Genomic DNA, 17,172 nt, shown 5'->3' on the forward strand with positions numbered 1-17,172 from the left:
TAAATCCCCCCTCTCGTCCTCCAAGGGTCCAACATTCACTCTAGCCACTCTGTTCCTTTTTATATATTTGTGAAAACTTTTACTATTATTTTTTATGTTTAGAGCTAGTTTAGTTTCATAATCTATCTTTCCTTTCTTTATCGCTTTCTTAGTCATTCTTTGTTGTTTTTTAAAGCTTTCCCAATCTTCTAAGTCTCCACTATTTTTGGCCACTCTGTACGCATTGGTTTTTAATTTAATACTCTCCTTTATTTCCTTCGTTATCCACGGCTGGCTATCCCTTTTCTTACAGTCCTCCTTTATCACCGGAATATATTTTTGCTGAGTACTGAAAAAGATCTCCTTAAAAATCCTCCACTGTTCCTCAGCTGTCCTACCTACCAGTCTGTTCTCCCAGTCCACCCTAGCCAATTCAGCCCTCATCCTATCGTACTCCCCTCTGTTCAAGCAGAGGACACTGGTTTGGGACCCTACTTTCTCCCCCTCCACCTGCACCAGAAATTCGACCATATTGTGCTCACTTGACCCAAGAGGGTCCTTCACATGAAGATCCTTAATTCTACCTACCTCGTTACACAATACCAGATCTAAGATAACTCGTTCCCTCGTCGGTTCTGTAACATACTGTTCAAGGAAACAATCCCGACAGCATTCTAAGAACTCTTCCTCCATCCCACCATGTCCAACTTGAGTCAGCCAATCAATATGCAGGTTTAAATCCCCCATGATTATTGCCGTTCCGTTTTTGCACACATCCATTATTTGTTCGTTTATAGCCCTCCCCACCTCAACATTATTATTTGGGGGCCTATAGACCACGCCTACTAGTTTCTTTCTCCCTCTACTATTCCTTATCTCCACCCATAATGATTCCACGTTTTGCTCCTTAGAGCCTATGTCATCCCTCACTACTACCCTGATATTATCCTTTATTAACAGAGCTACCCCACCACCTTTTCCATCCTGTCTATCCTTCCTAAATGCCTGATACCCCTGGATATTCAGTTCCCAGTCCTGGTCACCCTGCAGCCACGTTTCTGTAATGGCTACTAGATCGTACCCATTTGTGCTGATTTGTGCCATCAACTCATTTACTTTGTTCCGAATGCTTCGTGCAATATAAATGTGTGCAGATAGGTGAACAACAGCAGATAGTTCAAAACTTACTGAGAACCTTAATTTGCGATTGAACAAACTCATTTGCATGTATGTTAATTGTAACAACTGAGGGCAGTACATACAGATGAGGGCATTGATTGGAGAGTTATTTGAGCACATCAAAAAAACACTTAGCTACACAGGAAGTGAGTCAAGCGAGGAGAAATATACCTGCAATGATTCACTCTGTGAATAAATCTATATACCAAGTGGAAATTGGCTCCGGTTTCTGCCTTCACTGACTGGCTGTTGTGAGTATAACAATGTGTTAGAGGCTGATACACTGGGTCAGACTGATACAGTGACTGATACACTGGGTCACTGATACAGTGACTGATACACTGGGTCAGACTGATACAGTGACTGATACACTGGGTCAGACTGAGACAGTGACTGATACACTGGGTTACTGAGACAGTGACTGATACACTGGGTTACTGAGACAGTGACTGATACACTGGGTCAGACTGATACAGTGACTGATACACTGGGTCAGACTGATACAGTGACTGATACACTGGGTCAGACTGATACAGTGACTGATACACTGGGTCACTGATACAGTGACTGATACACTGGGTCACTGATACAGTGACTGATACACTGGGTTACTGAGACAGTGACTGATACACTGGGTTACTGAGACAGTGACTGATACACTGGGTTACTGAGACAGTGACTGATACACTGGGTTACTGAGACAGTGACTGATACACTGGGTCAGACTGATACAGTGACTCATACAGTGACTGATACACTGGGTCAGACTGATACAGTGACTGATACACTGGGTCACTGATACAGTGACTGATACACTGGGTTACTGAGACAGTGACTGATACACTGGGTCAGACTGATACAGTGACTCATACAGTGACTGATACACTGGGTCAGACTGATACAGTGACTGATACACTGGGTCACTGATACAGTGACTGATACACTGGGTTACTGAGACAGTGACTGATACACTGGGTTACTGAGACAGTGACTGATACACTGGGTCAGACTGATACAGTGACTCATACAGTGACTGATACACTGGGTCAGACTGATACAGTGACTGATACACTGGGTCACTGATACAGTGACTGATACACTGGGTCAGACTGAGACAGTGACTGATACACTGGGTCACTGAGACAGTGACTGATGCACTGGGTTACTGAGACAGTGACTGATGCACTGGGTTACTGAGACAGTGACTGAGACACAGGTTCACTGAGACAGTGACTGATACAATGGGTTACTGAGACAGTGACTGAGACGCAGGGTCACTGAGACAGTGACTGATGCACTGGGTTACTGAGACAGTGACTGAGACACAGGGTCACTGAGACAGTGACTGAGACGCAGGGTTACTGAGACAGTGACTGATGCACTGGGTTACTGAGACAGTGACTGATGCACTGGGTTACTGATACAGTGACTGATGCACTGGGTTACTGAGACAGTGACTGATACACTGGGTTACTGAGACAGTGACTGATGCACTGGGTTACTGAGACAGTGACTGATACACTGGGTACTGAGACAGTGACTGAGACACAGGGTTACTGAGACAGTGACTGATGCACTGGGTTACTGAGACAGTGACTGATGCACTGGGTTACCGAGACAGTGACTGATGCACTGGGTTACTGAGACAGTGACTGAGACGCAGGGTTACTGAGACAGTGACTGATGCACTGGGTTACTGAGACAGTGACTGATACACTGGGTCACTGAGACAGTGACTGATGCACTGGGTTACTGAGACAGTGACTGATGCACTGGGTTACTGAGACAGTGACTGATGCACTGGGTTACTGAGACAGTAATTGATGCGCTGGGTTACTGAGACAGTGACTGATGCACTGGGTTACTGAGACAGTGACTGATACACAGGGTTACTGAGACAGTGACTGATGCACAGGGTTACTGAGACAGTGACTGATGCACTGGGTTACTGAGACAGTGACTGATGCACTGGGTTACTGAGACAGTGACTGATGCACTGGGTTACTGAGACAGTGACTGATGCACTGGGTTACTGAGACAGTGACTGATGCACTGGGTCACTGAGACAGTGACTGAGACGCAGGGTTACAGAGAGTGACTGATGCACTGGGTTACTGAGACAGTGACTGATACACAGGGTTACTGAGACAGTGACTGATGCACAGGGTTACTGAGACAGTGACTGATGCACTGGGTTACTGAGACAGTGACTGATGCACTGGGTTACTGAGACAGTGACTGATGCACTGGGTTACTGAGACAGTGACTGATGCACTGGGTTACTGAGACAGTGACTGATGCACTGGGTTACTGAGACAGTGACTGATGCACTGGGTTACCGAGACAGTGACTGAGACGCAGGGTTACTGAGACAGTGACTGATGCACTGGGTTACTGAGACAGTGACTGATACACTGGGTTACTGAGACAGTGACTGATGCACTGGGTTACTGAGACAGTGACTGATGCACTGGGTTACCGAGACAGTGACTGATGCACTGGGTTACCGAGACAGTGACTGAGACGCAGGTTACTGAGACAGTGACTGATGCACTGGGTTACTGAGGCAGTGACTGATGCACTGGGTTACTGAGACAGTGACTGATGCACTGGGTTACTGAGACAGTGGGCGATGTGGGCAGATGCCAGAGGACCTGTGTGAATCCCGGTCACTCCAGCTGTGGCTCGAGGTCAGTGTCCAGGAACGTGCTGCAGGCTGTCGAAGGACTGAAGGTGAGCGGGAAGGATGGTGGAGGGAGACCACGATCGAGGTAGGTTAGGGGTGTGCTCTGCCGGGGGGGCCTGGCTCCCAGAGGGGTCCGATCCCGGGAGGGGCGGGGCTCCCTCCCAGAGGGATCCGATCCCGGGGTGGGGGGTGGGGGGGCTCCCTCCCAGAGGGATCCGATCCCGGGGTGGGGGGGCTCCCTCCCAGAGGGGTCCGATCCCGGGGAGGAGGAGGGGGGGTCGGCCTCCCAGAGGGGTCCGATCCCAGGAGGGGGGGGGTCTGCCGGGGTCGTTAGAGGGGGTGTCCGCGAAGGGTGGGCCTCGGCGATTCCCCTGCCGAATAAAAGTACAAGTTGGACTTTTATTTATCAGGTCGGTAAAGGCACGGACGCGAATTGGGTGGAACGCTGGTAAAGGGGGAATTGATGGTAAAGTTGGGCGCGAGCTTCATTATGCCAATTTAAATGCATTTAAATCAGCCCGCTGGCCGATTCGGGCGCGCGCCGGATCGGCGCCCGGATCAGCCGTTGGTAAAGGCGCGATTGGCCTTGGGTCGGGTCTGGACCGCGTTTTAGGCCCGATGCCCAACTTTACCACGATTTCGAGCCCAAAAATTGAGGGCTATAGATAGGACTAGAGGCGGGGATGTGACCGGCGCAACTTGTGGGCCGAAGGGCCTGTTTGTGCTGTGGCTTTCTATGTTCTATGTTAAAAACGGGCACGAAATTTTGGTAAAATCGGGCCCAGTGACTGATACACTGGGTCAGGCTGATACAGTGACTGATACAGTGACTGATACGCTGGGTTACTGAGACAGTGACTGATACACTGGGTCAGACTGATACAGTGACTGATACACTGGGTTAGACTGATACAGTGACTGATACACTGGGTTACTGAGACAGTGACTGATGCACTGGGTTACTGAGACAGTGACTGATGCACTGGGTTACCGAGACAGTGACTGATGCACTGGGTTACTGAGACAGTGACTGAGACGCAGGGTTACTGAGACAGTGACTGATGCACTGGGTTACTGAGACAGTGACTGATACACTGGGTCACTGAGACAGTGACTGATGCACTGGGTTACTGAGACAGTGACTGATGCACTGGGTTACTGAGACAGTGACTGATGCACTGGGTTACTGAGACAGTAATTGATGCACTGGGTTACTGAGACAGTGACTGATGCACTGGGTTACTGAGACAGTGACTGATACACAGGGTTACTGAGACAGTGACTGATGCACAGGGTTACTGAGACAGTGACTGATGCACTGGGTTACTGAGACAGTGACTGATGCACTGGGTTATTGAGACAGTGACTGATGCACTGGGTTACTGAGACAGTGACTGATGCACTGGGTTACTGAGACAGTGACTGATGCACTGGGTTACTGAGACAGTGACTGATGCACTGGGTTACTGAGACAGTGACTGATGCACTGGGTCACTGAGACAGTGACTGAGACGCAGGGTTACTGAGAGAGTGACTGATGCACTGGGTTACTGAGACAGTGACTGATACACAGGGTTACTGAGACAGTGACTGATGCACTGGGTTACTGAGACAGTGACTGATGCACTGGGTTACTGAGACAGTGACTGATGCACTGGGTTACCGAGACAGTGACTGAGACGCAGGGTTACTGAGACAGTGACTGATACACTGGGTTACTGAGACAGTGACTGATGCACTGGGTTACTGAGACAGTGACTGATGCACTGGGTTACCGAGACAGTGACTGATGCACTGGGTTACCGAGACAGTGACTGAGACGCAGGTTACTGAGACAGTGACTGATGCACTGGGTTACTGAGGCAGTGACTGATGCACTGGGTTACTGAGACAGTGACTGATGCACTGGGTTACTGAGACAGTGGGCGATGTGGGCAGATGCCAGAGGACCTGTGTGAATCCCGGTCACTCCAGCTGTGGCTCGAGGTCAGTGTCCAGGAACGTGCTGCAGGCTGTCGAAGGACTGAAGGTGAGCGGGAAGGATGGTGGAGGGAGACCACGATCGAGGTAGGTTAGGGGTGTGCTCTGCCGGGGGGGCCTGGCTCCCAGAGGGGTCCGATCCCGGGAGGGGCGGGGCTCCCTCCCAGAGGGATCCGATCCCGGGGTGGGGGGTGGGGGGGCTCCCTCCCAGAGGGATCCGATCCCGGGGTGGGGGGGCTCCCTCCCAGAGGGGTCCGATCCCGGGGAGGAGGAGGGGGGGTCGGCCTCCCAGAGGGGTCCGATCCCAGGAGGGGGGGGGTCTGCCGGGGTCGTTAGAGGGGGTGTCCGCGAAGGGTGGGCCTCGGCGATTCCCCTGCCGAATAAAAGTACAAGTTGGACTTTTATTTATCAGGTCGGTAAAGGCACGGACGCGAATTGGGTGGAACGCTGGTAAAGGGGGAATTGATGGTAAAGTTGGGCGCGAGCTTCATTATGCCAATTTAAATGCATTTAAATCAGCCCGCTGGCCGATTCGGGCGCGCGCCGGATCGGCGCCCGGATCAGCCGTTGGTAAAGGCGCGATTGGCCTTGGGTCGGGTCTGGACCGCGTTTTAGGCCCGATGCCCAACTTTACCACGATTTCGAGCCCAAAAATTGAGGGCTATAGATAGGACTAGAGGCGGGGATGTGACCGGCGCAACTTGTGGGCCGAAGGGCCTGTTTGTGCTGTGGCTTTCTATGTTCTATGTTAAAAACGGGCACGAAATTTTGGTAAAATCGGGCCCAGTGACTGATACACTGGGTCAGGCTGATACAGTGACTGATACAGTGACTGATACGCTGGGTTACTGAGACAGTGACTGATACACTGGGTCAGACTGATACAGTGACTGATACACTGGGTTAGACTGATACAGTGACTGATACACTGGGTTACTGAGACAGTGACTGATACACTGGGTCAGACTGATACAGTGACTGATACACTGGGTCAGACTGATACAGTGACTGATACACTGGGTCAGACTGATACAGTGACTGATACACTGGGTCAGACTGATACAGTGACTGATACACTGGGTCAGACTGATACAGTGACTGATACACTGGGTCAGACTGATACAGTGACTGATACACTGGGTTACTGAGACAGTGACTGATACACTGGGTCAGACTGAGACAGTGACTGATACACTGGGTTACTGAGACAGTGACTGATACACTGGGTCAGACTGAGACAGTGACTGATACACTGGGTTACTGATACAGTGACTGATACACTGGGTCAGACTGAGCCAGTGACTGATACACTGGGTCAGACTGATACAGTGACTGATACACTGGGTCAGACTGATACAGTGGCTGCTACACTGGGTTACTGAGACAGTGACTGATACACTGGGTTACTGATACAGTGACTGATACACTGGGTTACTGATACAGTGACTGATACACTGGGTCAGACTGATACAGTGACTGATACACTGGGTCAGACTGATACAGTGACTGATACACTGGGTCAGACTGATACAGTGACTGATACACTGGGTCAGACTGATACAGTGACTGATACACTGGGTCAGACTGATACAGTGACTGATACACTGGGTCAGACTGATACAGTGACTGATACACTGGGTCAGACTGATACAGTGACTGATACACTGGGTCAGACTGATACAGTGACTGATACACTGGGTCAGACTGATACAGTGACTGATACACTGGGTCAGACTGATACAGTGACTGATACACTGGGTCAGACTGATACAGTGACTGATACACTGGGTCAGACTGATACAGTGACTGATACACTGGGTCAGACTGATACAGTGACTGATACACTGGGTCAGACTGATACAGTGACTGATACACTGGGTCAGACTGATACAGTGACTGATACACTGGGTCAGACTGATACAGTGACTGATACACTGGGTCAGACTGATACAGTGACTGATACACTGGGTCAGACTGATACAGTGACTGATACACTGGGTCAGACTGATACAGTGACTGATACACTGGGTCAGACTGATACAGTGACTGATACACTGGGTCAGACTGATACAGTGACTGATACACTGGGTCAGACTGATACAGTGACTGATACACTGGGTCAGACTGATACAGTGACTGATACACTGGGTCAGACTGATACAGTGACTGATACACTGGGTTAGACGGCTTCAGTCATGGAAAGACAGAACATGTCATCACTCCTTTACTGAGTAACCTAATCTTTTCTCTCCAGGTTCAGCACGTGAAAATAAGGTGGAGCCAAGAACTGATCCGGGAAAGAGTAAACCAGCCAGACAGGGACTCCAATCCTGGGTTCAGCAGTCCCACAAATTCAACCAAAATAGTTGCAAAGCAAACCCCACATCTCTGCTGCTCTGGCAGAGTCCCAGCAACTTGGAGCCAGCTACTGCTAGTCTGCTTTTATCATCCATCCTGTTAATTAAGAATTGATGCTGATAACAATCTTTTCCTCACTCCAGCTTATCCCAGAACTCACCTGGATGAGTGAAGGGCCAGGGGCCGTCGATAAATCCAACATATGCAGAGAAACAAACAATGAGAACTCCATGTACGAGGGTTACCAGGCGACAGTTCCACTCATAGTGACGTTGGCTGTTGATCTGACAGAAGGAGATGTAAAGTGACACCCAACTGATCAAACTGCAGAGCAGCAGAAGCACAGGGACAGCCATCGCACTAGGAAACAAATAAAAACATTCAAACATCTGTACATCGACAGGGTGAGGAACTGTAGCAGCAGGAAGAGGGCAGAGGAGTTTTGGGAAGGAAGAATATCTTCAGAAGTTGCATTCATCAAAGCAATAAACATCTGAGAGTACTTGCACATGGAACACAGGAAGTTAGCATGCAAGTGCAGCAAGCAATTAGCAAGATAAATAGCCTTTATTGTAAGGGAACTGGAGAACAGGAACAAAGAAATCTTGCTACAGTTGTACAGGGTTTAGTGAGACTGCATCTGGAACACTGTGTGTAGGTTTGGATTCCACATTTAAGAAAAAATATACTTGCGTTGGAGGAGGTACAGGGAAGTTTCACTAACTTGGTCCATGGGAATGGGGGCAGGGAGTTATCCTACGACAAGAAGCTGAATAAATTGTGTTTATATATTCTGAAGTTTAAAATAATGAGAATAAATTAAACCTACAAAATCCTGAAGGGGTTTGATAGGGTGGAAGCTGAAAGATTGTTTCCACTGGTTGGGGAATCTAGGATGTGGAGATGCCGGCGTTGGACTGGGGTAAACACAGTAAGAAGTCTCACAACACCAGGTTAAAGTCTAACAGGTTTATTTGGTAGCACAAGCCACTACCTTTCGGAGCGCTGCTCCTTCATCAGGTAAGTGGGAGTTCTGTTCACAAACAGGGCATATAAAGACACAAAGTCAATTTACAAAATAATGGTTGGAATGCGAGTCTTTACAGGTAATCAAGTCTTAAAGGTACAGACAATGCGAGTGGAGAGAGGGTTAAGCATAAGTTAAGGAGATGTGTGTCTAGAATCTAGAACAAGGGGGCACAGTCAGGATAAAAGGTAAACTGTTTAGGATTGAGATGAGGAGAAGTAGTTTCACTTAAAGAGTTGTTAATGTTTGGAATTCTGTACTCCAGAGGATTGTGGTTGCTCCATTATTGAAATTATTCTCAGGGAATTATGGGATTTGGGGAGTGGGCGGGAAATGAAGTTGAAGCCCAAGACCAGTCATGATCATAATTGAATGGCGGAGCAGGCTCGATGGGCCGAATGGTCTTCCCCTCCTATTTCTTATGTTCACCTATAGTTTCCATGGCTAGTTATATACAGCTATGGTCTGATACCAGGGCAGGTGACAGGGGTCAGCGAAGACATACAGGACAGAAAGATACAAGAACTTGCTGTTCCACCTGGTCAAGTGCAAACAGATTGAATGATAAATTACCCAAATTTCATAAATATCATGAAGTCATTTCCATGACAGCTGCTGGGCAAACTGATGGGCAAGCAGATGGGTAAGCTGATGGGTAAGCTGATGGGCAAGCTGATGGGTAACCTGCTGGGTAAGCTGCTGGGTAAGCTGCTAGGGAACCTGCTGGACAAGCTGCTGGGTAAGCTGCTGGGCAAGCTGCTGGGGAACCTGTTGGGGAACCTGCTGGGCAAGCTGCTGGGTAAGCTGCTGGGGAACCTGCTGGGGAACCTGCTGGGCAAGCTGATGGGGAACCTGATGGGGAACCTGATGGGGAACCTGATGGGTAAGCTGCTGGGGAACCTGCTGGGTAAGCTGCTGGGCAAGCTGCTGGGGAACCTGCTGGGTAAGCTGCTGGGTAAGCTGCTGGGTAAGCTGCTGGGTAAGCTGATGCCAAACCTCACAGATTAGAGTTCAAAATTCATTCTTATTCAGGTCAGAGAAAAGGCCTCCAATGAAAGTCCAGCAAAGTTCTTATTATATTACCTGGTGATGGTGACTCGCTGTGTCTTTACACACACAACCATCGCAGCTCTGTCATCAAGATACCAAAATTAGATTCCAGTCTGTAACTCACTCTCAGGTGGCTGTTATTCTATTCTTTTATGTTCATTGACAGATTGTGGGTGTCACTGGCGAGGCCGGCATTTATCTCTAATTACGCCTGGAGAAGTTGGGGGTGAGCTGCCTCCTTGAATTGCTGCAGTCCCTGTGGTGTAGGTACAGCCAATGTGCTGTTAGGGAAGGAGTTCCAGAATGTGAACAGATCATTGGGAACATAGAACATAGAAAGCCACAGCACAAACAGGCCCTTCGGCCCACAAGTTGCGCCGATCATATCCCTACCTCTAGGCCTATCTATAGCCCTCAATCCCATTAAATCCCATGTACTCATCCAGAAGTCTCTTAAAAGACCCCAACGAGTTTGCCTCCACCACCACCGACGTCAGCCGATTCCACTCACCCACCACCCTCTGAGTGAAAAACTTACCCCTGACATCTCCTCTGTACCTACCCCCCAGCACCTTAAACCTGTGTCCTCTCGTAGCAACCATTTCAGCCCTTGGAAATAGCCTCTGAGAGTCTACCCTATCCAGACCTCTCAACATCTTGTAAACCTCTATCAGGTCACCTCTCATCCTTCGTCTCTCCAGGGAGAAGAGACCAAGCTCCCTCAACCTATCCTCATAAGGCATGCCCCCCAATCCAGGCAACATCCTTGTAAATCTCCTCTGCACCCTTTCAATGGCTTCAACATCTTTCCTGTAATGAGGTGACCAGAACTGCGCGCAGTACTCCAAGTGGGGTCTAACCAGGGTCCTATAAAGCTGCAGCATTATCTCCCGACTCCTAAACTCAATCCCTCGATTAATGAAGGCTAGTACGCCGTACGCCTTCTTGACCGCATCCTCCACCTGCGAGGCCGATTTAAGAGTCCTATGGACCCGGACCCCAAGGTCCTTCTGATCCTCTACACTGCTAAGAATGGTACCCTTCATATTATACTGCTGCTTCATCCCATTGGATCTGCCAAAATGGATCACTACACACTTATCCGGGTTGAAGTCCATCTGCCACTTCTCCGCCCAGTCTTGCATTCTATCTATGTCTCGCTGCAACTTCTGACATCCCTCCAAACTATCCACAACACCACCTACCTTGGTGTCGTCAGCAAACTTACCAACCCATCCCTCCACTTCCTCATCCAGGTCATTTATGAAAATGACAAACAGCAAGGGTCCCAGAACAGATCCCTGGGGCACTCCACTGGTCACTGACCTCCATGCAGAGAAAGACCCCTCCACACTCTCTGCCTTCTGCAGGCAAGCCAGTTCTGGATCCACAAGGAAGAAGTGGGTGTTCAGGCCCTCGAGCCTGTTTAAATATTCAAACCAGATTATGACTGATTTAGTCAACTCCATTTAGCTCCTGATCTCCTTCTCTCACTAAACCCTTTCGATTGTTTCAGTAAACTGTGCCGGATACACTTTAAAAATTACTACCATCTATACAAAAAATTAAATCTCCCCATATAACTGCATTGCCTTTTTTAGAAGCATCTCTATCTTCATCTGATGCCTCACGTCAGTTTCAAACTCATGCCACAGTCCTGGATTCTTTGCTCTTTCTGTTCACATCAGGGCAGAGGGGAACAACCTTTAAACACTCAATTCAATGACAGGTGGTAGCCTGCCATTACTCCCGGGTCCCAGCAACACTCACCTCTTTATGATTGTTAATATGTCTGCACACAACAGATTCTCTCCGACCTCTCGTGCCTACAGCCTGAGGTTCAGAGAGAGAAACTCAATGGCCAGTTTCAGCTCAGAGTGTGTCGGGCAGTGTGTTAATCCTCTTTATCTGCTGCGCACAGTAATTTAGTGAACACTGTCTGAGATTAAACTTATCTCTAAATCGTAGCTCACACTTTACTGGATCAATTTTCTCATCAGCAGCTGCACATCTACAAAGCTGGGATGGGGTTTTTTCGAATCATGCTGCACTCTTCCTCACTGTGAGCTAGAACATTTGGATTGGTTTTGTTTGCAAATTTTGTTACAGATTTATTTATTCCTAAATCTAAATTCTGATGCATAACAGTGGCCCCAGTGCTGGTCATTCTCATCCCTCTTTAGAATCCCTACAGTACAGAAGGAGGCCATTTGGCCCACCGAGCCTGCACCGACAACAATCCCACCCAGGCCCTATCCCCATAACCCCACGCATTTACCCTGCTAATCCTCCTGACACTAAGGGACAATTTAGCACGGCTAATGCATCTAACCAGCACGTCTTTCGGACTGTGGAAGGAAACCGGAGCACCCGGAGGATGAATATGTGGCTGAAAAGATGGTGTGAGGGGAAGGGTTTCAGATTCCTGGGGCATTGGGACTGGTTCTGGGGAGGTGGGGCCAGGAGGAATTTCTGGAGTGTATACGGGATGGTTTTCTGGAGCAATACGTTGAGGAACCAACAAGGGTACAGGCCATCTTGGACTGGGTGTTGTGCAATGAGAAAGGATTAGTTGGCAATCTGGTGTGAGAGAACCCTTGGGCACGAGTGACCATAAAATAGTAGAATTCTTTGTCAAGGTGGATAATGATGTCGTTGATTCTGAGACCAGGGTCCTGAATCCAATAGAGGCAACTCGGATGGTATGAGGCATGAATTGGCCATGATGGACTGGGAAACATTACTGAAAGGAAAGACAGTGGACAGCCAATGGCAGGCATTTAAAGAACGAATAGGTGAAACTCCAGAAGTTGTTTATTCCTGTTTGGCACAAGAGTGGCCAGGGAATTGTGGCCAAACCATGGCTTACAAGGGAAATTAGAGATGGTATCAGATTCAAGGAAGAAGCATACAAATTGGCAAAAAAAAAACAATAGGCCGAGGATTGGGAGCAGTTTAAAATTCAGCAGAGGAGGACCAAGGGATTAAGAAGGTATGAAAGATTAGAGTATGAAAGTAAGCTGGCAGAGAACTCCATAAAAACTGTAAAGGTTTCTGCAGGTATGTAAAGAGTAAAAGATTGACTCAAACGAAGGTAGGCCTGTTACAGTCAGAAACGGGAGAATTCATAACGGGGAATAAAGAAATGGCTAAGGAATTAAATTTATACTTTGCTTCAGTCTTCACAAAGCAAGACATGAATAATGTACCAGAAGTGCTGAGAGAAACATGTTTTAGTGGGGAGCTGAAGGAAATCAGAATTAGAGAAATGGTTTTGGGGAATTTGATGGGATTGAAGGTGGATAAATCTCCAGGTCATGATAACCTACATCCCAGTGGCCCTGGAAATAGTAAATCCATTGGTGGTTAGTTTCTAAAATTCTTTGGACTCTGGACTGGTTCCTACAGATTGGAGGGTAGCTAATGTAAGCCGGCTATTCAAAAAGGGAGGTAGAGAGAAAACAGGGATCTATAGACCAGTGAGCCTAACGTCGGTACTGGGGAAGTTGCTAGAGTCCATTACCAAGGAATTCATAACTCAGCATTCGGAAGGCAGCGGTATAATCAGACAAAGTCAGAATTTACAAAAGGGAAATCATGCTTGACAAATCTATTGGAATTTTTTGAGGATGTAACTAGTAGAGTTGACCGAGGAGAACTAGTGGATGTGGTTTATTTAGACTTTCAGAAGGTTTTCAACAAGGTCTCACATAACATACTGTGTAAAGTTAAAGCACATGGGATTGCAGGTAATATCTTGAGATGGATAGAAAGCTGGTTAGCAGATCGGCAGCAAAGAGCTGGCATAAATGGATCTTTTTTTGATTAGCAGGCAGTGACTAGTGGGGTTCTGCAGGGATCTGTGCACGGAGCCCAACTGTTCACATTATATATTAATGATTTGGAAGAGGGAACTGAATGTATTATCTCCAGATTTGCAGATGATACAAAGTTGGGTGGGAGGGTGAGCTGTGAAGAAAATGCAGAGATGTTGCAGTGTGATTTGGACAGGCTGAGTGTGTGAGCATATGCACGGCAGATGCAGTATAATGTGGATAAATATGAGGTTATATCCACTTTGGTAGCAATAATAGGAAGACAGATTATTACTTGAATGGGTGTAAATTGAGAGAGGCGGATACTCAGCGAGACCTTGGAGTCCTCGTGCATCAGTCACTGAAAGTAAGCGTGCAGGTACAGCAGGCAGTAAAGAAGGCAAATGGTATGTTGGCCTTCATAGTGAGAGGATTTGAGTATAGGGATAGGGATGTTTTGCTGCAATTGTATAGGGTGTTGGTGAGGCCACACCTGGAGTATTGTGTGCAGTTCTGGTATCCTTATCTGAGGATGGATGTCCTTGCTATAGAGGGAATACAGCGAAGGTTTACCAGGCTGATTCCTGGGATGGCAGGTCTGTCATTTGAGGAGAGACTAAATCAATTAGGATTATATTCACTGGAGTTTAGAAGGGTGAGAGGATCTCTTAGAAACTTATAAAATTTGAACAGGGTTAGACAGGGTTTGTCTATGGAAGGTTTTGATTGGAACATTAGATATATTTGTTAAGGTTTATACATTATCGTGGTTGTTCTGTTTCTTGTTTGTAATTGATAAAAGTTCTTGTTAATTTTCTTACTATACACGTTAACTATATTCTTAAATAAACTTTCTTTGATAAAAGCTCCCTAGTGGGTCATTTGAATGATATCTGAAGTGAAACATATCATGCTTATCCGAGCCAAATTCAAGATGCAAAACTTATGATCTAGGCTGGCTCCATAAAACACGTTGGAGTTTCTGACCTGAACCAAAACAACTGGGGGCTCACTCTCGTGGGGTTAAAATCTATATTTCTTGATTGATTTGGGATTACTGAATTCAAAGACAGTGAGTGATGAGCATAATGGTGTTTTCTTTCCAGGTGTTGTATTCAGGTTTAAATAGGGACTGCCTTGTGGAATAATGGCTCTTTCAGAGGCTAAGAAGTTCCTGGGGTGGAAGAGGTCACGCAAGGTAGTTTACCAAAGGTGACTAAAACAAAACTTTTGGAATTGGCAAAAACATTGCAGTTGAAATTACCTGATGGTGTAAGAAAGGGGGAGATAATTGTGGCGATAGCTCAGCGTTAAAATGAACAGAAACACAGCCAGAATCATTGGAAATGGCTAGAATTCAATTACAAATGAAACAGCTCGAACACGAAAAAGGATGAAAGCAACTTGAATTCGAAATAAAGGAGAGAGAGTAGCGAAAGAAAAAGCAAGGATAGCTCTAGCAGAACAAAAAGCCAAAGAAAGAGATGCAATTGCAGCAGAAAAAGAAAAAGGGAGGAACAAAAAGCAAAAGAAATGAGACGGCTGAATTGCAGGCGAGGGAAAGAGAAAAGAGAGAGAATTTGAACTTCAGAAACTGACAATAAAAAGTGAACGTCAGTTAAAATTGACGGAGGTAAAGGAAAAAATATCGGCTGAGTATAGTGATGAGGACACTGAGAAGGAGTCAAAGGCTTGGTGGGGATCGATTTAAATATGTCCAAGTGTTGCCAAGGGTTGATGAGAATCGGTTAGGATTATATTCATTGGAGTTTAGAAGAGTGAGAGGGGACCTCATAGAAACTTATAAAATTCTAACAGGGTTAGACAGGATAGATTCAGAAAGAATGTTCCCAATGATGGGGGCGTCCAGAACTAGGGGTCATAGTTTGAGGATAAGGGATAAACCTTGTAGAACTGAGGTGAGGAGAAACTTCTTCACCAGAGGGTGGTGAATGTGTGGAATTCACTCCCACAGAAAGTAGTTGAGCCAAAATGGTGTAATTCAAGAAGAAATTAGATATAGCTCTTGGGCTAATTGAATCAAGGGACATGGGAGGGAAGACAGGATTAGAATACTGAATTTGATGATCAGCCATGATCAAAATGAATAGCTGAGCAGACTCAAAGGGCCGAGTGGCCTGCTCCTGCTTCTAGCTTCTATGTTACAATGTCCACCTGTGACCAGCTCCCAATAGGAGTGCCACTCTTAACCAGTGACCCATTCACAGCTCCACACAAAACTCTGCACTTGCCCAGCCCTGACCCTGCCTCTGACCCTAACCCCGACCCTAACTCTGCCTCTGACCCTAACCCTGCCCCAAAACACATCACTGGCCCCGACCCTAACCCCTCCCTTGATTCTAGCCCCATCCCAATCCTAAACCCTCCCCTGATTTTAAGCCCATCATTGACCCTAACCCCATCGCTGACCCTAACCCCACCCCTGACCCCTCACCCTATCGCTGACACTAATACTGCCCCTGATCCTAATCCCCCACCCCTGACCCCAAACCCAACCTGACTTTAACTTGTCCCTAATCCAAACCGCTCCCCTTAACCCTGACCTGAACCCCACCCATGACCCTAACCCCCACATCTCATATCTACCCCAACCCGGCCTGATCCTAACTCCAGTCCCCAACTCTCACCCCGCCCACTATTCCCCGATCCCGCCCACTATCCCCCGGCCCCGCCCACTATCCCCCGGCCCCGCCCACTATCCCCCGGCCCCGCCCCTGTCGTCTCCCGGGGGTAAAACTGAGGCAGCGGGTCACTCGTCTCTCTGACCCGGGCCGGAGCCGCCAGCCGCATTCTCGCCGCTCGCGAATCACAGCAACCCCCAGCAGCGGGAGAGACCGTGTGGGCATCATCCCCATTAAAACTGTCCTAAATAATTAAGAGAGAGGCCTGTCACCCCCGGGCCTGACTCACCACCGAGACCGGCCGCTTCCACTCCCGGCCCCAGCGGCCCGGCTCCTGAGCTCCCGCCGCCCACAGCCTCCGGCGGCAGCGCCACTGGCCGGAATGGTGGGGGAAGAGCAGGCGGGGGCGGGGCCCCATCCTGGCTCCTCCCACAGCGGGATCCGGTGGTAGTAGGG

At 48.0% G+C, this 17,172-nt stretch overlaps 1 protein-coding gene across 4 annotated transcripts in view; it reads right to left on the bottom strand.

Moving 5' to 3' along the window:
- Positions 1–17,091, bottom strand: part of tlcd5b (TLC domain containing 5b) — a 47,282-nt gene extending 30,191 nt beyond the window's left edge. Inside the window, exons 1-3 of one of the 4 annotated variants that reach the window (XR_013496987.1) lie at positions 17,006–17,031; positions 10,293–10,340; positions 8,343–8,542 (exon numbers count right to left, since the gene is read on the bottom strand). Coding sequence is in view for 3 of the 4 variants with exons in the window: in XM_078207352.1 (XP_078063478.1) it covers positions 8,343–8,542; positions 10,293–10,333 (241 nt within the window). In the remaining variant the exon portion in view is untranslated. Of the gene's footprint in view, positions 1–8,342; positions 8,543–10,292; positions 10,541–12,029; positions 12,137–17,005 lie in introns of those variants that run through there. The other 3 variants (XM_078207352.1, XM_078207353.1, XM_078207356.1) reach the window with 3 other exon arrangements.
- Positions 17,092–17,172: the final 81 nt, after the last annotated feature.

The sequence above is a fragment of the Mustelus asterias genome, unplaced genomic scaffold (assembly GCF_964213995.1).
Source record: "Mustelus asterias unplaced genomic scaffold, sMusAst1.hap1.1 HAP1_SCAFFOLD_2237, whole genome shotgun sequence".
Lineage (NCBI taxonomy): Eukaryota > Metazoa > Chordata > Chondrichthyes > Carcharhiniformes > Triakidae > Mustelus > Mustelus asterias.